Genomic DNA, 23,351 nt, shown 5'->3' on the forward strand with positions numbered 1-23,351 from the left:
CTGCCTCTGGGCACACGGGGCCTCGGAGCCATAGGTGACCTCTCGGTGAAATGGTGCTACTACCCCGCTCCCCGGCTTTGGGGCTCCTGGGTGTTGAGAGGATGGCAGGGGATGGGGCTCCAAGCCTGGCGGGTGGTCCTGGGGCTTATCGGACAATGTCTGTGTTCTCCGTGTGCTGCCCTCACCCCCAGCCCCCCAGCCGGCGGCCGCCCCAATAGGAAGCAGAACCCTGGTCCCGGAAAGGGACCTCTGCTTCTCTCCATCCCAGCCTCGCCTACCCGCACCCCACTTCCCTGACCTGTGTCATGGGCCACTTGCAAGAAGACCCCTGCTCGTGGGGGTCTCAGCCCTTCTGGTCGGAGGGCCAACCCTGCATCCGGGTCTCTGCCTGCCCCACCACCCCAGGGCCCCGGTTAGGCGCTCAGGGATTGTGCTCTCAACTCTGCGAAGGGCTACATCTCCCCTGCCTGTTAATGACGATGCTGGTAACTTCTTCCTACAGCGACTGTCCCGCATCATTGCCTTATACTGCCATCCTACTCCCCCCACCCCACCCCCGTGAGCTAGATGGGGGAGCACGCAGGACTTTCGAGCTCCGGCTGCGGGGTCACGGTGCCCAGACGCAAACCCCAGCCCCCCAGCTCCCCCACTTGCAACCGTGTCACCTGAGGGTGGTTGCATCACCTCTCTGTGTCCTGCCTCCTGCCCTGTCACAGGTTTCCACGAACACATGTAAAGCTGTGCAGGGCACACAGCGAGCCCCCGGTCCGTGCGCAGGCCCAGAGAGGGGACACGTGTGGCCCAATGTGGCTGCTGGCAAAGAGGGGAGCTGGATTTGAACCCATGTCCCAAGGCCCCTTCTTTCCATGACTACCCTTGCCCCCGGGGACTGTCAGGAAGCCCTCCTCCTGCAGCGTGCTGCGTGCCAGAGCCGCCTCCCTGCCCCACGGCCCACGACGTCGGTGGGGGTGACACCTCCCCACGCGGGGCTGGGAGCCCAGCCTGACAGGCCAACATCTGCTTTCCCCGCAGCTCTTCGCCATGATCTTCGCCATGTGTCTCTTCCGGGGCATTCAGTAGAGGCAGGGCCTGCAGCCTGACGCCTCACCCGCCGCCCCTGCCCAGCACCCAGCGCCCCCCCCCCCGCCCCCGTGCCCCTGCCCTCAGCCCCAGGGGAGGACGTGAGCTCTCGACGAGTGGCCAGGAGGCGGGGCGGAGGCAAATAGCTATTTTTTTAACAAAACGAAATGAAGAAGAAAATACAGACTGATGTACCCCACCTGGACTCCCGGTGGGTGCCGCGGGCGCCCTGCAGAGGCCCCGGCGCCCGCACCCAGGGAGCAACAGAGACCCAAGGATCCCCAGGGCCAGGCTCCCTCCTCGATCCCGCCAGCCCCGGCAGCCCCGGGCCTGGGCCCTCTCCTCAGCTCCGGGGGCCAAGAAAGTGCGGATTTAGCCAAGAAGGAGACAAAAGCAGCTCTCAGAGGTCCACGGAGCCCGGGGGCCCCCAGGACACTCTGTCACCACGTCCTTAGGAACTTGGAACCTGTGCTAACCCCTGGTCCTCTGAGGATAGAGTTGCCCCTGCCTCGGGCGGGGCCCAAGGGTGGGCTGCTCGGACACTAGACCTAAGAATGGCCCAGCTGGCGGGGTCCTTGCTTCCCTCCTCTGTTGGATCAAATAATCTGGAAAGCCCAGAGAGGGGCAGTTTCTCATTCACAGTCACACAGCACATGCATGACAATTCTGAGCAAGAACCCGGTCGTCCCTCGGCTGCCTGTCACCCCTCGCAGGGCCCTGTAGGTCCCAGCACATCTGCTGCTCACACCGCTCCCTGGCCTCGGCATCCTGGTTTCCCAAGGAGAGAGAGAGAGCAAGCTGGTCAAGAACTCCCCAGCTCCACAGCTAAGAAAATTCTGGACTGGCCCCCCCTGCTTCCCTCCCACTTCCCCATACACACACACACTTTCTAAGCTCCCCAGGGATACACACACACACACACACACACACACGCACATACACTACAGTCCCTTTTCCACACACCACCCACCTCTTCCCACAAGCTTGACCCCTTTCTTGTTTTCCATCAACTCTGTGGCTCCCGGGGCTGGAACAAACTCCCAAGACCATCTGGTTCTCCTCTCCCCACCCAGAACTGAGGCTTGGATGTCTTCCACAAGATCTCTGCCAAGACTTTGCCACCCTCTTCTTGCATACCTCCAAGGATGGGGAGCTTACTACCTCCCGAGACAGACTTCAGTCTTTGGACTGCTTTGACTTTTTAGCATCAGCTCAGTGCACATGAGAGTCCTCTGTTTCCGTGGCATCCCACTTGCTCTCTCTCCTTCCCAAAGGGTTGAGACCACACGTTGCCTCCCCCAAGCCCCATTTTCTCCAGGCTCAAGAGCTCCAAGACATCTCATTTCTGCTGCGACATGGTTTCTAGTCCCTTCGCTGTCCATTGCACGCTTCTGAGTGTTTCTTCCCAGCTCAGGCAGGGAGAGGTTGTCCCCTAGACTCACGACCCACAATCAGTCCCTCACACACAGGCCTTACATTCTACATCAGTGTTGCAAGATGCCTCGACTCCAGTGAATGAGGAATGATTGCCGGGGGGGGGGGGGGGGCTGTTCACAGAATCTGGGGTTTGGCCTGGGGCCTGGGGCCGGATGGACGGCGAAATCCCCATTGGTGGTGTCTGCCAGACAATTCAGGCTCGATTAGTGATGTCTGCCAGAGGCACGGCAGTGGGAGGAGCAGCATGAGCCCATTCTGAATCCTAGGCCCTGTGTCAGCTTCCAGCCTCCCTCCAGCCTGCCGGCCACTGGGAGACCCCGAGCTGTGGCCTGTGGCCCTGTGCTTCCCTGCTCGGCCACCCGCCCCTGTAGAGATGCAGCCCTGAGCTCTGTGCCTGCTGTAAAGATTGGATTTGACCCATGCCATCCTTCTGCTGCCCCCCACCCCACCCCAGTCCCAGATCCCCTTCTGGCCACCAAGCTGGGGCTTTCCATATTGTCCCTGGAACAGCCTGTCTGCCCTGGCAACTCCATACAAGCCGCCACGAGCTCCTTGGCGACGGGGCATCCCCAGGACCTAGTGTGCCCTGCAGCTGGTCTCCCAGCCCAGCCTGAGCAGGACCTCCGGCTTGCTCCTCCAGACCCACCCGCCCGCCCACATGCTTAGCTCCAGCTTCCCGGCAGAGGCATGTGGCTGGTCTGAGGTTGACAAAAATAAACAAAAACAGCTGGCCTAGCGGGACTCAGGGTCTGACTGGGCAGCTGTGTGGCTCCCGTCCAGGGGCATCCCAGGCTTCGGGGGCCCATCGGGTCCCCTACCAGCCAGGAGAACCTGGAGCCTTCAAGGTAAGAAGGGCCTAATATCTGGCATCCTGTGTGTCCCCACCCCCCACCCACCTGCTGGGCCCTGTAAGAATCAGTGGGAGGGAGGGCAGGTCCCAGAGGAACATCTGGCTGAGGCAGGCTCAAGGGTGGGTGTGAGCCTCATCCCCAAGGGCTTTCCAGAAAAGTGCCACGGAGCCCCGAATCCACCTCTAGCACTGACCCAGGCTGGTAGCTGCCTGCAGCAATTCTGACGCATGAAAAATAAAGCCCAGGCCCAGTGGGGCTCAACCCTCTCCCAGGCACTGAGATCTAACTGGGCTGGTTCAGATACAGCCCCTGCGAGGGGCTGGGGGCAGTCGCTCGGCTGCTGGGCCAGGGGGCTGCGGGAGTAGGGACACCTCTTTGCGGGGACTTCTCCCAGCCTGCTCACGGGGCAGGGGCCAGGGCTGACCCCACACTGCTGGTCACACACCCACACCCTGGGCTGAAAGCCAGCTTCCTGCTCCAGAGCTACTGCCTTGTGGTTAGAAGCAGCCACCTGAGCGGTCCAGAGGCTCCCTCGTCTCTCTGGCCTTTCCATGCCCGAGGGGACCCCAAACCAGCCAAGGCCCTGGCAGCCCCACCCCATCTCCCCGAAGCCCCTCCTTCCCTTCCCCCATGGATCCCATGTCAAAAGTCTATTTTGAAAACTGTAAATGTTCCTTGCGGTAGATAGCAGAGCTAATTTATCATGTTTATTTCCCGTGACCCCCCCCCTTTTTATATTCTATATCAAGAGGAGTTTTTGTAATATAAAACAGGACACCCACACTGATGGTTTTGCACTGGTTTTTGTGACTGTTTCTTACAAAAAGAAGGAACAAAGAATAAATAGTGACTGTGAAGAAAGGTGGTCTTGCTTGGGGTGAGGGTGGAGGGGGTGCAGGGATGAGGCGAGAAGTGGGCAGAGGGTGCTGGGCTCTGGGGATGAGGATAGAAGGTGATGGGCGGGGGAGAGGGTGGGAGGAGTCTTCCCAAACCTTCAGGATGGAGAGCTGGGCCTTCTTCGGGAGACATGTAGTGCCCCTCCCTGTTGTCACTGCCTCCTTCACAGCAATGGCTCGTGGCCTTCATTCCCCACCAGCCCGGCCAGGTCCCCAGACTACGTCTGCTTGCCAGGCCCCCTCCCTCTGGGCCCACCTCCGATGGCTGAGCAAGCAGCACGGAACGTCACGACAGCGCCATGCCAGCAGGCCCTCGCTACCACCAAGGGGCAAGGCCGGGCGGCCCTCCCACCTGCCCAGCCCACCCCAGTCCACTCCCGCCAGGGGTGAGACTGCTTGGCTCCAGCAAGTGCCTCACCCAGAGCCCGACTGCTAAGCCCACACTTCCTACTTCCCTGCCAGCCACCCAGGGGCACCAGCCCACCATGCCCACCGGTGACTAGGACAAACCACCCATCACCCATCAGAGGATGAGCCAGGCCTTAAAGGCCTGGATCAGATGGACAGGACGCCAGCCACCAACCCCAACTCCCAAAGGCAGTGGTGGGTGCCCCACCTGGCCAGGGCTTGTCAGCAAGCAGCTGGATTCTGGGGGGAGGCACAGACGGAAGAGGCAGGGGTCGGGGGTCAGGACAGAGCCCAGCCTTTCCTTGGTGAGCAGGTTCCCTTCTGCTCAGCCGGTCACCAGCGGCACAGCCGTGGGCACCCAACCCATTGGGCCTCTCCCCTCAGCTGTGCAACAGCAGCGAGACCACTGCTCTGCCGGGCACCAAGCATGTGGCTGTGGGGACAGCCGGCCCCATGTGGGCAAGGTTCCCTCAGGACCATCTGTCTCGCCCCGCTGACCACACTACTCCTAGGCGAGAATCGAGGGTGCGGCCTGGCTGCCTTTCTCCAGGCCTGTCCCCAGGAGGGCCACCACTCCAGGTGTGCCTACTTGTGTCCTGGAGGGAAGGGGCCTGGGGAGGGACAGCTATGGGGGCGCACAGGCAGGGGGTCTGCAGCTCTGAGGGAGCCGCTTCTTCGCCTCCTCCAGGGCACTCGCGGTGGGGGACACGAGAAGTAGCCTGCCGAAATATCTCTATTTATTTCTCCTGCTGAGTTTGAAGGGCACCCAGTCCTACCCCACCAGGTCTTGGGGGCTGCACCCCAGGGAGAGGGTGAGGGTAGGCGAGGGAGCAGAGCCAAGCAGACAGCAGACCCTGAAGGACAAGGGACAAGGAAGTGCCACTGTTTCTCCTTCCTCATCTCAAACCCCACAGGGGCCTCCATAGGGTGCTTTCTGCGCTCACTGCCAGGGCCAGCCTGTGGTGAGGCTGCTGGCGGCCTCTGGACCCAGGCCAGCGGGGGGACCCGAGGAGCCCCAGGGGCCGGAGCAGCCTCAAGCAAGGCCCTGGGAAACAGCCCGTGGTGGCCGGGCTTGGGGGCCGGGCCCGGGCTCTGGCTACAGGTGGCCCACCTCACAGACAGGCTGCAAAGGGAGTTGCCAGCTCAAAGACAACCTCCCCCCCGTCAGCCCCGCGGCTAGGCCGTGGGAAAGGCAAGGATGTGCGCTTAGGGGCAGGGGGCAGCTCCGGCAGCTGGGGAGGGCCCACACTGAGGAGTCTGGGGTCGAGTTCTCAGGTTTTCCAGGTGTACACGGAAGCCACGTTCAGCTGTGTGGGCACTAGATTGGGTGGGGGTGCAGGGAGGGCAGGGGGGCGGTGCAACCTCTCCCAAACGAAAGAAGGGCCTCCTGGCAGAAGCAGCAGGAGCCTCGCCTTAGCCTAAGACCCTATGACTCAAGCTCTTCCGTAGGCATCTATCCAGGGGATCCAGAGGCCAAGAGACCCGAGAAAAGGAGGCGGTACTGTGTGAGGTGAAGAACAGAGGTCCCAAGGCCCTGTCCCTCCCCAAACCCGAAAGTCCAGGAGATCACAGCATTTGGGGGTGCCCAGGAGGAAAGGAAGGCGGTCAGCCGCACCTGCCTGGGGCAGGCCTGGCGCAGGGCAGGGTCCTTCCTGCCTTCCAGGGGCCAGAGGGAATCCGGGGCCCCGGGACCTCCCTGCCCCACAGGGGCCCCTGGCCCAGCGAGTGGCTAGACTTTCTTGGGTTTCCGGCCGACTTGGTAATAGTAGTAAACGCTGATGGCGACAAAAAGGAGGCGGCTGGCCAGGAGCAGCAGGATCCCCAAGGACACGAGGCCCGTCTCGGCTAGCGTGGCAGTGACCACTGTGGGAGAAAGACGGACAGAGGAAGGGGACAGAGGTCAGAGGAGGGGCGGGCCTCACCCCCAACCCTGGAAGACATGCTGAGCTGGGGGCTCCCGCTGGACGCGTCTGTTCTGCTGTCCCCCACGTGGCAGGTACCGGGGTAAGGGCGAGCGTGTGGGCAAGACTGGGTGCGCGCTGGGTACACCAGCGAGCGATGGGTTACAGGAGGCTGCAGGTGCACGTGCGTGGCCGAGGCTGTGGAGATGCATGCGTGTGCATTCAAGAAGATACGGGCAGGTATTAGGAGTGTGAGCACGGGTGTGCAGACCTACAGGCATGCGAGGCCACTTGAGTCCCTCCCCCGCAGACAGACTTTCATCACTTCCTGGAAACCAAGCTGCCCTGCCCGCGCCTCCATCTCCATCAGCCTCCCTGTCTCACTGCCCACCTCAAGACTCACCCAAGAACTGGACCCCAAAGTAACAGGCTTCAGTGAGCAGAGTCCATCGGATGATAACCTTCTCAGCCGTGTAGAGAGCGTTCCACATAATCAGGGAGATGCCTGGGGTGAGGGGCCAAAGAGCAGACTGGGAGCAGGCAGCTTGGGCCTGGAGAAAGATCCCAGACCTCCACATTCCCCCGTCCACTCACACCCCCCAATGAAAACCGTCCATCATCTGTCCTAACCCCATAGCCCCAGCTGTCCCACTGTCCGGGTGGAGTGCTTGAAGCCACACCAATCTCCACCAGTGCCTGTCCCACCAGTACTGGGGCAAACCCTTGAAGGATCTGTACACGTGCCATCGGCACAAGGTTGGGGAGACGGTACAAAGGCACAGAGGCCTTCTGAAATGGGGGGCTGGGCATAATGAGACGTGGCTGGAGTCCGGAGCCCACAGTGGGAAATGGGGGAGGTAGGTCTGGGAAGGTAGGCTGGATCCACCCCATAAAACCACCCAGAAAGCCAGGTGGAGGGGCTGGGCCTTTATTCTGCAGGAAAATGGGAGCCATAGAGTGTTTGGGAGAAGAGGAGGGACACTACCCGTGCTAGTCTTTAAGAGCTGTTAAGTCAGCTTCCCACCAGGCGCAGGGTGTGACTCAAATTAGAGAGGAAACGGGATGGCTCAAGAGAGGCCCAGGGGTGGGAGGGGTTTTGCAGACACTGTTGATTTTGCCTCCTCCTCTAGGCTGAGGCCCTGGAGGGCAGGGCCCGAGCCCCATTCATCTCTGTACCCCAGTGACCCAGTGGGGTGTGGATGGCAGAGACGTAGCCCAGTCCACTGGGTGCATTCCAGCAGCGGCCACAAGATGGCAGCACACCCCCAGGGAGAAGGACTCATCCCCAAGGCGGGGTGTGGAAGGGCTTCCCCATGCTCCTCTTGGACCCCGTTGGCCCCCAGCTGCCCATCACGACCCCCAGTCTGCCCTGGCAATACTCACTGAGGAGAGCACCTCCGTAGAGGCGGATGGGGGTCTTGCTGGTCACCTGGGCTCCATCAAAGACTGCATCGTAGAGCTGGTCAGGGAAGGCGAGGGCCTGCGGGCATCGGGTGGGAAGTTCAGGGTAAAGTTGGAGGGGGTCACTGTTGAAACCTTCCACGGACGTCTTCCTTCCCCCAGAAGCAGGGCCGAAGCCCCTGGGGCAGTCCAGCATCAGAATCTTGATTACCTGTCGCCCTCCCCCATCCCCGGACTCCCCTGTGCCAGGACCGAAGGCTCTAGGTTCCCAGGGGCAAGGAGTCTAGGATGCTCCAGAGCATGCAGGGTATGGGTGGGAATGAGTATCAGGAGCTGGGACTGGACAGGTAGGGCATCAGCACGATGACCACACGGATAGAGGCAGCAGGGACCCCAGGACAGGGAGCCAGACCCAGGGCCCAGAGGTGGGGTGGGGGCTCACCATGATGGCAATGCCGGAGAAGAGCACAGCAGAAGCAAACTGCCAGACCCTGGGGATGCGTGGAGAGAAAGGTCACGGCCAGGGCCCCCCGCTGCCACCTCCAGGCCCCAGGGGACCCTCCCCTCTCCAGCCATGGTGTCCAGGGATGGCTGGTAAAAGGCGGAGGGCATGAGATAGGAGGGAATCACAGGCATGAGGACACCGGGGCAGAGCGGACGAGGCGGGGCCTCATGCAGCACCCCTGCCATAACCCCGCACCCACCCAAACTCCCACTCCATGCTCACCTCAGCCCCAAGGGCTCCCGAACAGCAAACTTGATTTCGTTGCCCAAGACCTGGCTGATCTGTGGACCAAGAGGAGTGAGGGGCAGGCCCAGGCCATTCACTCCCCTCCCAAGCCCCCTGGCATGCCCAGGGATCCACCTGGGGCCTTCTGCTTAGCCAAAGGGTCACCGAGGCCACCCCCCCTCTGCCCCTTCATGACACCAGAGCTGACGGGAAACTGAAAATATGCTGAGGAAAGATAAAAGCTCTGGACACGGGCTTAAAGCCTGGCTCTGCCACTTACTGGTAGGGCCTTGTGCAAGTCCTTGACCTCGCTGAGCCTCAGTTTCCTTATCGATGCAATGGGTTAATAACTATCTCCCAGAACTAGCAGGATTAATAATACTTATAAAGCAATTGGTGCAGTAACGAGCACATAATAAGCATGAAATTCATTCTAACGATCTGTCTTCATTTTTGTTATTATTCCCTTGACATCTCCATTAAGTTCCTAGAAAACCACGAGCTGAGTCCTGGAGCGCTTGAAGCTCTGCAGGCCGCAGCTACTCTTCTCCCACACGCAGGCCGGCCCGCCTCCCCGGGGGGTGGCCAGCTTGAGGCCCCTCGGCCCACCTTGGAGCGGTGCACCTCCCCGTCGTCATCCTCCCCGCCCACGCCAAGGATCTTGCGGGTCTTCAGGCGGCTCACGAGGTCCGTCTGGCTGTGCTTCTTCATGAGAGGTGGGGGCTGCTTGGCTGCCATCTCGTCCTGGAGCCTGGCGTCTGCGGACGGGCTGAGGGGAGACACCAGCCTCAGCCACAGCTCCCCAGCTTCCACACCTCAGGGCCCGCCAAAACCTGCACCCGGGGCCTGAGGTCTGGAGAGATCTGGGGGCCCAGCCTTCGCACTCAGCTCCTTAACCGCCCGGCCATTTGGCGAAAGGGGCAAGTCTCTCCCCTTCCTGGCCTCAGCTTCCTCATCTCTAAAATGGGTGGAGGAGGGTGTCCCTAAAGCCCTTCCAGCTCTGTGAGCCCATCTGGCCTACACAAACACGGCAGACCCCAGGAACCAGGCTGGACAGAGCCTTCCGGACGGCCCCAGAGGGGTCTGTGGGCCGAGGTGGAGACCACATCCAAAGGCTCCTGGAGGCGGGGGCAAACGAGCGCAGGCCAGTCTTGCCAGAAGAAGGAAGACGTGCTCAAGTCCTGGGGTCCAGCAACCCCCACCGATCCTCTGCCCAGATAATCCCTCCATCCAGCAAGCCCTCCCTCCCTGTCTCGCAGACAACATTCTTCAAACCTGCCAGGACCGAACGAAGGGGAAGGGGGGTGGCCCCAGGACCCAGTGAAGCCAGGAAAGTGGGCAGAAGCTCTGTGCCCCTTCCTGCCAGGGGCACCCACGACCGGCCTCTTCCCCACCCCGTGTCTGCTCACAAGCCTCCACACCCCCCCAATCCCCAGCCACACCCCCCCACCCCCCAGCTCCACCTTGGGCCAGGTCTTGAGCACCTACTGTGTGCCAGGCTCTGGTGTGGGAGACACAGAGATGAGCTGACTGCTGGTCCTCGCCTTCGATCACCACAACAGCTGTACAAAGGAGACAGAAGTATAGACTCCAGTGAGGCAAAGGTTTCCAGAAGCTGGCCGGGGAGGGGCGGGGATGGGGCACTGGGCTCCTCTATCACACCCCCACCCTAGCATGCAGTGGGAACTATTTACACCCACCCTACAGATGAGGAAACCAAGCTCAACAAAGTTCAACAGAGACGGGGTTGAGTAACTCCATACCTCCCACCCCACCACACCACATGCCTTATTCCAGCACCCCATTCTCCAGAAGCCCACGGCCACCCGCCAGCAAGTCGGGAAAACTACCCTCATGTGCAGACGAGCTTCAGAAGTCGCCTGCCCCTCTGCTGGGCTTGCTGGACCTCCCCGCCCAGGCCTGAGCCGGGTCCCAGTCTGGCTTGCTGCCTTAGGGGCGCGTGGCCCCAGCCAAGCCTCACCCTCCAAGCCCTGATCAGGGCGGCCAGAGACAGAGACGTCACCTCTGGTTTTCTAGCCTCCCTGTGTCTTAAAATAACATAAAGCACCCCGACAAATAATCAGGACCGAGACTCAGACTTCGGGGAACCTGGATAATGTGGCTTTAGACTTGGGCAGAGCAGGGAAGTAGGCACACAAGTCAGTCTCAGTGGTCTCCAGGGGGCGATGTCCAGGCCCCTGGCCTTGGCTCATCATCTATGAAACAGGGGTAGCTCTGCTGACCCCTCCCCACACCCAGCCCCCAGGGGAGGGGTACAGAGGTGGCCCGTGGTGGCCATGAAGACAGCTCCAATGCCTGAGGCCCGTCTGACGCGCAGGCAGCCAGCCCCACCGGAGAAGGCAGGGCTTAAGGACCCTGCCCCCCAGGGCCCAGCCGCTGTCCCCACACCTCAGCACTTGCCACCAGCTCTCATGACTCGAGAGAGAGGCGACAATCAGCCTGGCGTCCCTCCCACTGCCAGACAGACCGGCCTGAGACGGCCCACGACAGCTGGCCAGCCACTGCCGGTCGCCGCCCCGGCTGGCCCCCCTCGTCCGGCCTCAGCAAAGGAAACATCGGGTAGCCCGGCCCTCACCCTTCTTCCTCTTCCGGCCTCCCCTTCTGGCCTTTCATTTTTTTAATTTACATACAGCAGAACTGACATTTTTGTTGTTGTTTGCAGTTCCACGAACTCTTAGCACACGTGTAGATGCAGAGAAACACCACCTGCAGATGGGGACAGCTGCCCCGGCCGTACCCGCCCCTCCCCTCCCCACTGATCTGTTGGCCGTTGCTCTGGCTTGGGGTTTTTTCAAACGTGCTCTATGCACAGAATCATATAGACTAGACCCCCCGGAGACCGCTTCTTCCATGCAGCCTAACGATAAATGCCTCTGAGATTCAGCCAAGCCGCTGGGCACTTCCCCTGCCCGTTCCTCTTCATGGCAGAGTCATGTTCTGTGGGATAGACGTACCCGGTTGCTGATGCAGCCACTCACTGCGGGACCTGGGCTGTTTGCAGAGTTTGACAATTAGCCATAGATCTCAGTCCCCTGTCAGAAGGCTGGCACTCAGGCCAAGCCCTCCAGGCCCCGGGCTGTGTCAGTGACCCCCCGCTCGGAGCGTGGGCATTGGTGGGGAGGGTCGTCGGGCAGAGGAAGACAGCTGATGCACTTAGCGGGGATAGGCTTTATCCACGGGGACCACCACCAGGTACCTGGGCTGGTGGGACCTGCTGCGGCCTCCCCCAGAGCCCAGACCCCAGCAAGGAGCTCACCACCCCCAAAGGGCCCTAGGGCCTCCCAGGGAGAGTGCAATCTCCAGGGAGTAGGAGCCCCTGCACCCTGCCTCTGCACCGCTAACTCCTCCTAGGACCCCTGCACCCTGCCTCTGCACTGCTACCTTCCCCAGGTAGTAGGACCCTCTGCACCCTGCCCCTGCAACCCTAACTCCTCCGGGGAGTAGGAGCCCCTGCACCCTGCCGCTGCACTGCTAACTTCTCCAAGCACTAAGTTCTGTCCCTGCTTCACCCACAGCATGTGCCCCACCCCCCGGGGAGTGTAGGTAGGCCACCTGCAGTTCTCCTATGCACCTGCTGGCCCCTCCACATGTCCTACCCCTGGGGCAAACCACATACACGCACCCCCCTCCCCCATCCCCAGGATCTGCCCTTGAACTTTCTTCCCCTTCCCACTCCACAGGTGTTTTTCAGTCCTGCCTCATTTTAACCTAAGTGAGGACACAGGACACCTCCCTTGGCTCCATTCCCTGCACCTCGGCTGAGCCAGATGTGCATTCGAATCCTGGTTCTCCCCTCTCACCAGCTGCAGGGCTTTGGGCGGCTCGCTGCCGCTCTCACAGCCTCAGTTTCTGCCCCTGTGAAATGGGGTTAATAAGAACACTCACTCTGTGCAAGTGCTGGAGGCTAAGGAGAGGGAACACGGGCGGGGCCTGGGGCCAAGTGCCCGGCCTGCCCACACTCCCACTTCCCTTTCTTCATTCAGCCATTCAGCTGTGCACAATGGAAAAAGCCTGCCTGATAGGGCTGTTGCTTCCTTTCCAGAGCCAGCTGCCTTCTGAAGGGGCCCCAGGGCTCCCCCCACCCCCATGCCAGGCTGCCCGAGGCTAAGGGAAGGGGCAGGCGGAGGTGAACCTGCCCAGCCAAGGAGCAGGGATAATGCAGCCTGCGGCCCCCTAGAGCCTGAGCTCATGACCTCTACATTCTGCCCCTGGCTGGCCTCTCTGACCTCGATTCCCAATAAAGCCAGTAAGTCATTATCCTTTTTTTTTTTCTCATGTGTATGTATTTAATAATAAAGTTTCTGTCCTTCTTAATGGTTGTTTTCACTTAGAAACCACTGCCCACCCAGGAAGGTCCTCCTCTCCCTCTGCTCCCCCTACCTCGATGCTCCTAGTTCTTCAGGGCCTTCCCAGGACACAGCCTCTCCCTCCCTCCCCTGGACTTCCGTGGGTCTCAGCATGCACAGCCACTGGCCACTTCCAGCCCATGCTTGCAGTCACATCACGGGCACTCGGGCTCCCGGTGACCCAGTGACCTGAAAGCAGTGCTGTTATCTTGTCCAAGAAGCTCCCCGCTGGACCTCTGCACGAGCTGGGCAGTTGGTCAGCGCAGGCGAATGAGTGAGAGTTGGGCTACGGTGAGCAGGCCTCCCAGCCCTAGCAGGACACCCAGGATCACACTCAGTGCCAGGGCCCCAGGGGAGGCTCTGCTCCAAACACACACTGGACAAGGCAGCAAGTTGAGGCCCAGAGAGGGCAGGCTCGGCCCCGGGCCACATATGAGCTGGTGGCAGAGGAGTCCAGGGAAGGGGCTTTGCAGTCAGGCGGCGCTTGGTTCAAAGGTGACATCTCCTACCAGCCAGTGGCCTCAGACAAGCGGGTCCAGGATGCTGAAGACATAGGAGAGTGGGTACAAATGCTCTTGGTGAAGGGTCTGGCATGTGGGGTGGCCCAGGAAATGGGGGGGGGGTCTGGACTGGAGGAGCACGTGCAGTGAGACATCACCATGGCCTCCTCAGATACTTGCAGCCACCACTAGAAGGCAAGCACCCCTGGGTAGGGGATTCCCTAGGTCTTGCTCACTGGGCCTGGGACAAACTTCCTGGCATGTGAGGAGCTCACCAAATACCTGTCACCAAGTAGTGAGTTGGGGAAGGTGTGGAGAGCCCCCCGCCCCATACCCGACGGCTGGCCAAGGTCTGACTCCCTGCAGCATGCACCCCCCACGCCCCCACCCGCCCCTCCTTCAAGTGCAGGAACATCTGCGGCCAGCAAGAACATCCCCAAAGAGCTCCGAGTGGCAGCAGCACAGAGGGGGGCACAACTAGACACAGGCCAGGGACAGAGAGGCTCATCGTGGCTGCATAGCCTTAATAACTAGGCAAACTTGAGCTCAAACCTCAACTCTTTCTCTTACTTGTCTGCGACCTCAAGAAAGTTTCCTAACCACTCTGAGCTTCCATTTCTTCCTTTGTGAAACCACAGAACTATTTTTTACCCCACAGGGCTGTGATGAAGGCACTGGGCGAAGGCGGCCGAGGGGCCTGGCACCTGCTGTGTGCTCCATACAGGACAGCAATTAGCGACACTGCTCCTGGGGCAGCTGCCAAGGCCCTGCCCTGGCGGCAGATCAGAGGGGGCTGGTCCTAAAGGACCTCTCCCAACCCCCCTGTAGCCTTCCCAGGAAGCCCGGTTTCCATAGAAACAGTCGGACTGCATGGAGACTGTGCCCATGAGGGCTGGCTTAGAAACCTGACCAGCAGTGGGGAGTGGGAGGGGGAATGAAGGGGGCCTGGGGCCCAGCACGCCCACCAGCTGCCGAGCCTCCCGGTGATTCAGGGGGGAGTCACTGTCGCTGAGCGTCACAGCCACTTCCTTTTCAAACAAGACCTTCTGCTGGAGGGACGGTGCACCTGTCCCTCCCCGTCTGGTAGGAACTGCCCCCAAGAGCACCCACCCCAGGGTTGGAGGCAGGGAACAGGGACTTCCAGACCAGGAATCCTCTGCAGCCCCCACGACAACCCTATGAGAATGGCTGTGTTGTCCCCTCCATTCTCCCGATAAAAAAACGAAGGCCCGAGTGACTTATTCAAGCTTCGCAGGGTAAGCGGCTGAGCTGAAATTGGAACCGAGCTGACCGCGCTTTAAATGGATATCCTGAGAAGGGCGGGCGTGTGCGTGCAGGGGCAGGGAGCTGGGTGGTGAGCCTGATCTCTGAGAACGAAGCCCTACACCATCTTTCTCCTCACATCGCCCCTTGAAAGTCCCTGGCCGGCTGCCAGCATCTGAACTCCCTCCTTCCTGGGGTCTAGCCTCCCTTGGGTGAAGGCCCGGTGATTCCAGCAGGACCAGGGAAGGGCTGCGGGAGGCCCATTGTTCTCTTATCACATTGGTGCAAAATAGCTGGAAACGGGGTGTGGGACAGGGCAGCGCCAGGAGAGGGGGCAGCGAGAGAAGGAGCCTCCTGCTGGTCACAGAGAAAGGGAGGCAAGGAGGCCAGGGAGGCTGGAGGGTCCAGAGCCCCGATCATCCACCCCGTGGGTCCCTCCCTGGGGCGGCCCATCAGCTCCGTGGCCGAGGGGCTCCCTAAAGGCCCCCAGCCCAGAGCCCCCAGCCTGAGCCCTCGGGCTGGGTGAATCTCCCATCTCCAGGGCTGTACTGGAGAGGCGTGGGGTGGGGGGAGAAGGGACCCATGTTGGTTTCTAGCCCTCGGCCTTTGGGCAGATCAACCTTTCAGACCCTCCTCCGTTCCTGCACCGTAAATGGGGGTCACGATGCCTGACTTGCCAGGTTGGTGGCGGAATAACAGCGAAACTAGGAAGTCACAGGACACAAAGGGGGCCTGACCGATGCGTTACCGACATCATCACTACTGACGTCATCACAGTGGCTTTGGTCATGTGGGTCACGGCAGGCGAAGGCACAAAGCCAGGGCGAGGCTGCATGCAGCAGAGCTTCCTTGCGGTGTGTCCCTCGAGAGCACGGTTATTCTAAAGGCCGAGCCTGTCTGAGTCAGCCCCGTGTCTCAAGTAGACGGGGAGCCAGTCGAGGGCGGGCGGCATCATCCATCTCTGTGCCCCGAGCCACCAACGGTGGATGCAAGGGGGGCAGGATGACGGGAGAGCTGGCAGGGGGAGGAGGGGGGGAGCACGATGCGAACCCTGCTGGGGTGACAGATCTTAGACCCTGAGACGAAACTCCTCCGTCGTCAAGAAAGGGCCTCCACGTCCCATTTCCAGGAACCTCCAGGAACGTGGGAGCTGGCAGCGGAGCCCTGAGTCACGCACGGGGACACAGGACAGCCGAGGACACCACAGATTCTGCTTCCCTGGCGAAAGCAGAGGCCGACTCTTGGGGACTCGGTCTCCGCATCTGCAAACACCAGGAGTGTGGTCTCTGGGGCCCTCCCGGCTGTGATCTTCAGGATGTGGCTTCTAAATCCACACTCCAGCGGCACAGCTCGGGCGGCCTGGCTGCCCCTGGGGACGCGTGATTTATCTGCGAGTTCTCTTTCTTTTTCAAAGATGCCTGATTTCCAGAATGGCAGAGGGAAGCCCAAACTTTCATCACAAAACAAACATCTCCAGAGCCTCAGGGACCAGAAATAAACACTCCCTGCAGTTCTGGAAAGGGTGAGGGAGCAGAGCAGAGCAGACGACGAGGAGGGGACAACCCTGGGCCACCCCCCACCTGGCCCACCCCCGGGCCTGAGGCTGCTGTGTGCAAGGGGGATTCAGCCCCTTGAGGGCCATCCGTCGCCCCTCAGCTGTCACCAGAAGGAGGGTCCTTCCCTGTCCCCACTATCACAGAGGGCAGAGCACATGGGGAATTTCTGTCCTTTTCCAGCCGGGAATGGGCCTGCCTCCCCACCAGCCCGGTGACGGCATCAGAGCCCTCAAAGGCAGCTGGTGCTTCCGAGCCCATGAGGCCATGACCATGGGGACAGCCTGGCTTCTGGTTGCCACGGGGCCAGAGCTCTGGTGAGGGGGCAGCAGACACACGCCATTCTCCCCACCTCTCTCCAAACCCCTGAAAGGGGAGGACAAGAGGGGGGCCGGGGCGGGGGCTTCCTTGCAGGGATGCTCTGGCATTTGGAGCCAACTTTTCCAGAGGCAAGGAGTGATCTGTCTTCTGGGTGGGAGGCAGGCAGAAGGGTCCCTGTACTTCTCCCAGGATGCTGTGGGCCAGAACTACAGTCCAGGACTGACCATCTCCCCCAGGGTCTGGGGTCAAAGGAGTAAGTCAGGACTCAAAAGGCCTGTGCTTAAATCCCATTTCTACCATTTATTAGCTGCATGGCCTTGGGCCAGTGATACTGCCTCTCTGGGCCTCAGTTTCCTCTCCTGTGAACTAGGTTTAATAAGGACACCTAACACCCACTGATGAGAAGATGCCTAAAAACATCTAGAAAGGTACCTGTTTTATAGTGAACGTTCAGTAATAACGCTGCTGTTATTCTCAGACTAGGAGACTCAGCTTCTTTGCCTCAGTTTCTCCCTTGACCATACCAGCTTCAGCCCCTTTCAAGGGGCCACATGTGGATAGGGAATGGAGCGTTTACAAGGGGTGGCCATAAGAAGGAAACGGAAAGGAAATACGGGTCATTCTGGGGCAGGAGGAAGATGCTGCCCTGAGGCGCTCACGATGGACTGGCAGGGAGAATCCGGGGAGGGGGCTGACAGCAGGTGGCAGGGATATGAAACCCCTGAGGTACGAAGCCTGGGTGGCTCCCCTCCCTGTCAGGCCAGGCCTGACCCTGGCAACGATACAAACCAGCATTGCCAATGAGTAGCTGAGATGCAGGGTGAAGTGAAAGCAGCATGGGTCAGGCGTCAGAACGTCAGGCACCCCGCCCTGCCGCTGCCACTGCTGCATGGAACTGACATGCCGTTTCTGAGCATCACTTCCCTCATCTGTGAAAAGGACACGCTTCGTCCCTTTTCAGCCAGCCTTGCCTCCTATCTCTGCCCTACCTCCTCACTCCACCCAAGCCACACTAGCTCCTTACTGTTGATCTCAAGTATGGTGGACACATTCCTGCCTCAGGACCTTTGCACAGGCTGTTCTCTGTAGGATCTTCATTTCCCCAAGCTATCCCCACAGTTTACTCTTTCTTTTTTTTTTTTTTAAGATTTTATTTATTTATTTATGAGAGAGAGAGAGAGAGGCAGAGACATAAGCAGAGGGAGAAGGAGGCTCCATGCTGGGAACTCAACATGGGATTGATCCTGGGTCTCCAGGATCATGTCCTGGGCTGAAGGCGGCATTAAACCGCTGAGCCACCGGGGCTGCCCAAAGTTTACTCTTTCAAAGCCTTGGCTCCAAAGTCACCTCCTCAGGAAGGCCAACCCCACCCCTGACTTCAACACGCCTGATACTCCACTCCCTCACCGCAACCTCACCTCCCAATACACTATATAAATTATTTGTCTCTCCATCATTTAAGTTCAGCTCCATGACACTTTGTTTTGTCTGCAGCTGTCTCCCAGTGCCCGGAACTGTGTCTGGCACTCGGCTCACTAAACCACCTTTGGTATAGGGCCCACAAACAATTTGTTCAATCAGCGAAAGAACAGTCTAGAACTATGTATATCCAGGGTCACTGCTCATTTCATTGTTTTCCTACCCTCCCACGGCTAGGGGCAGGCCCTTTGGGGGGGGGGGCGGCTATCCTAAGATTTGAGGGGGGAGGAGGCAGCTGAGCACAGAGCTGGGGAAGCTACAGCTGGAGCCTGGGGGCAGGGATCTAGCAGGTGCTGACAGCCATCCGTGGGTGAAGGGCTTTGGGCCTCAGCCCTCCACTCCAAATTTGGAAGGACTGATTAGACCTTCAGCATGTGGGCAGCAAAAAGAAGCCAGGACAGCTTGCTCCCGGGATAAAGGGGCCAGAGGGGACCTCAGGAATAAGACGGCCCATTTTATAGACGGAAGAGCTGAGACCTGGAGAGTGAGTACACAGTGCCCTATTTCCTAACCCCACAAGAGAAAGCTTTCCTCCTGGGCTGAGTGTGGGGCTCGGCTGGAGGCTTCTGCTAAGGAAAGGACGGTGTCCCTTCCCGGGTGTCCTTCCCCTCCCACCCCACCGGCTCTGTGCGCCCCGGGTCTTTGGGCTGCAGGAAGAGCGGGTCTGCCCAGGGGGGTGGCCCCCCTCACACGGGCCACCGGAGGCGCAGGTCCAGGGGGCGGCCGGTCGGGCTGGGCATCAGCGCGGCGCCGCGATCTCCCGATCTCCCCGCAGGACCGTCCCACCAGGAAAAGTTTGTCTGAAGGAAATCACCCAGGAAGCGCGGGGCGGGGGGGGGAGGGGTGGCCTTGCCGTCGGCGCCGGGCTCCCCGGCCCCCGCCCCGCTCCTGCCCCCGCCCACCTGGCGACAGAGAAGAACCGGCTCCCGGGCCGCGAGGGGGCGGCGGGAGCCCGGGACCGGGCGGGGGCGGGGGCGGGGGCGGGGGCGGGGCGGGGCGGGGCGGGGCGAGGGGACGCCGGGCGGGCGCCGAGCCAGCGGGGCGCGCGGGGATGCGCGCGGGGTTCTCGCCGTTCCTCGACAGACCCCAGCCCCGGGAGGGGTGCGAGGGCTCTGCCCAGGGCAGGGAGCCCCAGCCCACCCAGCCCCAGCCCGCGCGGCCCTTTCCAGCCGAGCGCGCGACTTCGGGGGAGCCCGGGGCGGGGGGATCCGTCTCCACCTGCGCTTCCCCGACCTCCCACCCAACAACTGGGGCTCAGCCGCGGCGGCGGCGGCGGCGGCTTCGGCCTCCCTCCCTCCCTCCCCGGCGCGGAGACCCTTCGTCTTCCTCCTCCACCGCGCCCTTTATCTCCTAGCTCCAGGCACGCACCCACTTTCTGAGACCCGGGCTGGGGAGCCGGGGCCCCGCGGCGGGGAGCTCCGGGCTGCTGGGCGCCCCCTGCCCCCCCCGAACCAGCGGGTCCGGCCAGCGGGAACTCCGCCACGGCGGCCCGCGGCCCTGCGGGGGCGAGGACACAAGGAGGGGCGCTCGCAAGTTTGTGCCGCGCACTCCTCGGACCGGGGAACAATGGCGATGGGGGGAGGGGACCCGGCTCCGAGCGCGGGGACCGCAGTCAGACCCCGGGGAGGCAGAAACTGCTGTTGCCTCTTGCTCTCTTGCCCCCAAGCGGGGGGGGGGGGGGGCGGGGGGGGAGCAAGGGCGAAATAAACAGTCCCACGGCGAGGAGCCAGCGCAGGGAGGCAGCCGGGGGAGAGGGGGAAACCGAGGCACGGGGAAGGGCGGCGAGTGGAGAGCGGCGAGGGGCTGCGGGGCTGCGCCGGGGGTGGGGGGCGGCGGGGGCGCGGGGAGGGGCCCCCGGAATCCCGGCCTTATCCCGGCCGGGGGGCCCCGGGGCGTCCCAGGTCCGCGGCGGTCCCGCCGGGCCGGGCTGCGCTGCGCTGCGCAGGCACCGGCCGGCGGCGGGAGGGAGCGCGCGGGGCTCGGGGGCGGCGGGGACCGAACTTACGTTCCTAGCGCATGCTGGCGCGGGCGCTGCGCGGAGCTGGCGGGCCGGGGACGCCGGGCCCTCGGGACCTCACATCGCGCCGCCCGCGCGGGGCAGGGCAGGGCAGGGCAGGGCCGGGCCGGCGGGGCTGCGCGCGGCGTCCTGCGCGGCCGGGGTTTGCCCGAGTCTGGCGGCCCGCGCTGGTCCCTCCTCCCGGTCCCGCGCGCAAGCCAATGGCGCGCCGTCCCCTCCCACGCGCCGGCTGCCTCGCCCCCGAGGGTGGCCGCCGGGCGGGGGGCGGGGGGCGGGGGTTGGGGCCGCCGGGCGCCGGGGCTCCCCGGCCGAGGCTTTCCCGGGGACTGCCTGTGGGGGGCGCGCTCACGCCCGGGAGAAGGCGCCGGAGAATCCCGGCCCAGGGCCCCGCCGCCCGGGGAGACTTTCCTTGGCAAGTTCCGAAGACGGCGCCCCTTCCGTGAGACTCAACACCCCCATGGGTTGGCACTCCACACTGTCTTAAATATCCTCGGGGTATCCCCTGGGGCCTAGGCCAGTGTCTAAAATGGAAGGGACTGCTTTGGCTGGTAGATACCCAAGTGTGTAGGGAACACAGTGACAACAATGGTCACCATCTGCTGAGCGCCCGCTCCGTGCCAGGCACCGTGTGCTCAAGGAGCTGCGAGCATTAACTCCTTTGGTTCTCACACCAACCCACGAAAGCGGCATGATTAATCCCCCTTTACAGATGATGGTCAGTGACCTTTGATTTGGGCTTTCAGCCTAGACCCACCCTTCTCTCCCCGCCCCCATACGACACCCACCCCCTCCACAAACGCACACCCCCTTCTTCATCCTCCGCCCTGAAATCTGGTCTCTCCGGGATGTTGCTGTGAACTGTGCTGTCAACGGGACTAAGATCTTATCTGGGGCTCTTGGACAGGTGGTAGGGGGCACAGCTGTCAGACCTTCTATCTCTGCACATCCTGGGGGAGTGAGGGGGGGAGGGTGTGGTTTGGGGGGTCCTGGAGGCTCTCTGGGAACCTGTCTGCCTAAAAGAACCAGGCTCCTACAAACAACGCCCCCACCAGCCCTGGGCTCACTCAAACCCCCTGGGACCAGTAATGCGCTTCCCACCCCAACCCCGCCACCCTGCACCCTCCTTCTGAGAAAAAAATGCCTGGCTCTCTTCATCTTTATCTGATGGGAGTGTGGGAGGTGGGGACAGAAAGGCAAGGTTGATGACACGCTCCATTTCACAACATAAGTAAATAGAGCAGCCGGCGGTGAGGTGAGTAGTTGCCCCGGGTCTCCAGCTAGGTGGGCATTCTGACTCCGGGTCCGAGCTCGCTCTGCACCAGTCCCTGAAGGGTTAATCAAGCAGGCTGTGAGCCTAGACCGCCGGGGTTCACATCCTGGCTCAGCCATTCGGGGACTGTGGCCTTGCACAAATTACGTCATTAATCTCTACAGGGCTTGTTGCCTCTGCCTACAAAATGGGGGTGACCCGTAGTAGGGACTGCCCCTGTTTGTTGTGGAGCAGCAGCAGCAGCAGCAGCAGCGAGCACATATTGAGCACTGACTGTTTGCCAAGGAGACTTTCGCTGCCCTCCCCAGAGCTGGGACTGGGCGGGAGAGGCTGTGCCCTTTACACGGAAGTGAAGGAACAGTACCTGGCTCACAGAGGGCCCTCTCGGTGACTCTGAACCGTCCTGATTAGCAAGGAAACGACTCGGTGGCCCACAAGGCCACCATCCCCACTTCCAGCCAAAGCACTCTTGTCCCTGACGGCCAATAACGAATGGGTAAGTGAATGAATGAATGGCTACAACCACAGATCAGGAGTGCTCCTAAGTGTGTTGGGTGAAGCACAGACCCAGGATCCACCGGACTCGAGGCTCCAGAATAGTCTTTCCAACAACCCAGTCTCAGCTCGCTGCCTCAGCAGAGCTGGCTCAAGCTGGGAGGCTGGATTCATTTGTTGCCTCTTCTGTCTTCCCAGCATGCAGGGCTCCGGGTTGCTGCAGGGAGGCCCTGGCCTCGCTAGTGTGCAATGTCACCTCTGATCACCCTCCTTGACATGGAGACATTACCAGTGCTGCCCCTGGAGTGACCACTGTATACACCCAAGAGCCTGACCTTACATAGGAGGGACTCTGTAACAATCACCCCAAGATCTCCAACATGGAAAGTGCTGCCCTAGTAGTGGTGAGCACCCTGTCGCTAGCAGCATGCAAGGAGAAGCCAGGGAAGAGCCAATGAGGGGGGCTAGAGGAGGGACCGATCCACACCTTGGGTGGCATAGGATGTGGATAACCTTTGAGTCCTGCATGTCTTGTGTGTTCTCTCTGTCTCCCAAGTCCATCAGTGGGGAGCCCGGGAGCACAGGCTGTCCCCCCATCCTCATGAAGGAGGTAGTCTTGGCTGGGCCCTTCCTGTGTGCCAGGCAAGGTGCTGGGTGCTGGAACCCCAGTGGCGAACAGGACCCAGTCCCTGTCCTTGGGGAGCTCACAGGCGCAGGGAGAGAGATGAACACACAGCAGCTGTGGAGACAGCTCACGACAACAGGCAAAGGGCTGGGATGGGGGGAGCAGGGGGAGGAGGAGAGGGAAGAGCTATCCACTCCCCCAACCCCGCCCACCCCAGCATCCACACTCCCTAAGTGCCCTTAGAAGCTCTTGCTCTCTTCCTTCCTATAGTTTTCTAAAGTGATGGGCATCTAGTTCAGGAACATTCCTTAGACTGCCATTCTGCTCTTAACTTCTCTGTACCTCATCCTTTCACTGGACATAAAAAAGTTCACCTTGCTGAGCTGTCCTGAGACAGAAACTGGAATCCGTCGAGTGCTAAGCAAGAACACGGCCCAGCTGGGCAAGAACAGGTGCTCGCACCTGCTGACCATGAGCTGTCACCATTATTTGCAGCTCAAGAGAAGGAGCATCAGCAGAGAGGATGAGATAAGGGGGCTGGGGTCCCGGCTCCACTCCTAACTAGCTGTGTGACCCTCTGCTGCACCCGAGAAATGGAAATATAAAAACACCTGCCTCCAGGAGCTCATCAGTGTCACGGGAGAGATTAGATGAGAAAGATTTGCAAGCTGGAAATGCTCATTCTGATTACTATCATGCTTCCTGGGATTCTCTTTGTGAAATTGTCCCTCAGAGCCCCAGGAGGGAGGAGGGGGGT

At 61.1% G+C, this 23,351-nt stretch overlaps 2 protein-coding genes across 5 annotated transcripts in view; one reads left to right on the forward strand and one right to left on the reverse strand.

The window, feature by feature from the left end:
• TSPAN18 (tetraspanin 18) overlaps positions 1-4,229 on the forward strand; it is a 186,010-nt gene extending 181,781 nt beyond the window's left edge. For all 3 annotated transcript variants that reach the window (XM_072790522.1, XM_072790524.1, XM_072790523.1), the window contains one exon: positions 1,033-4,229. In XM_072790522.1, coding sequence (XP_072646623.1) covers positions 1,033-1,080 — 48 coding nt within the window. In that variant the 3' untranslated portion in view covers positions 1,081-4,229. The remainder of the gene's footprint in view (positions 1-1,032) is intronic.
• On the reverse strand, positions 4,153-20,345 carry TP53I11 (tumor protein p53 inducible protein 11). 2 transcript variants are annotated; one of them, XM_072790526.1, is made up of 8 exons: positions 20,193-20,345; positions 10,189-10,266; positions 9,314-9,473; positions 8,702-8,760; positions 8,417-8,465; positions 7,957-8,053; positions 6,977-7,078; positions 4,153-6,535 (listed from the first exon to the last, which is right to left on the reverse strand). In XM_072790526.1, the coding sequence occupies exons 3-8, from the start codon at positions 9,440-9,442 to the stop codon at positions 6,402-6,404; spliced, it is 570 nt and encodes a 189-aa protein (XP_072646627.1). In that variant the 5' UTR covers positions 9,443-9,473; positions 10,189-10,266; positions 20,193-20,345; the 3' UTR covers positions 4,153-6,401. The 2 variants fall into 2 exon arrangements, with proteins under 2 accessions (XP_072646627.1, XP_072646626.1); XM_072790525.1 differs by having other exon boundaries at positions 10,193-10,266; positions 20,193-20,344.
• Between the last annotated feature and the right edge of the window lie 3,006 nt (positions 20,346-23,351).

This window comes from Canis lupus, chromosome 21 (assembly GCF_048164855.1).
Source record: "Canis lupus baileyi chromosome 21, mCanLup2.hap1, whole genome shotgun sequence".
Lineage (NCBI taxonomy): Eukaryota > Metazoa > Chordata > Mammalia > Carnivora > Canidae > Canis > Canis lupus.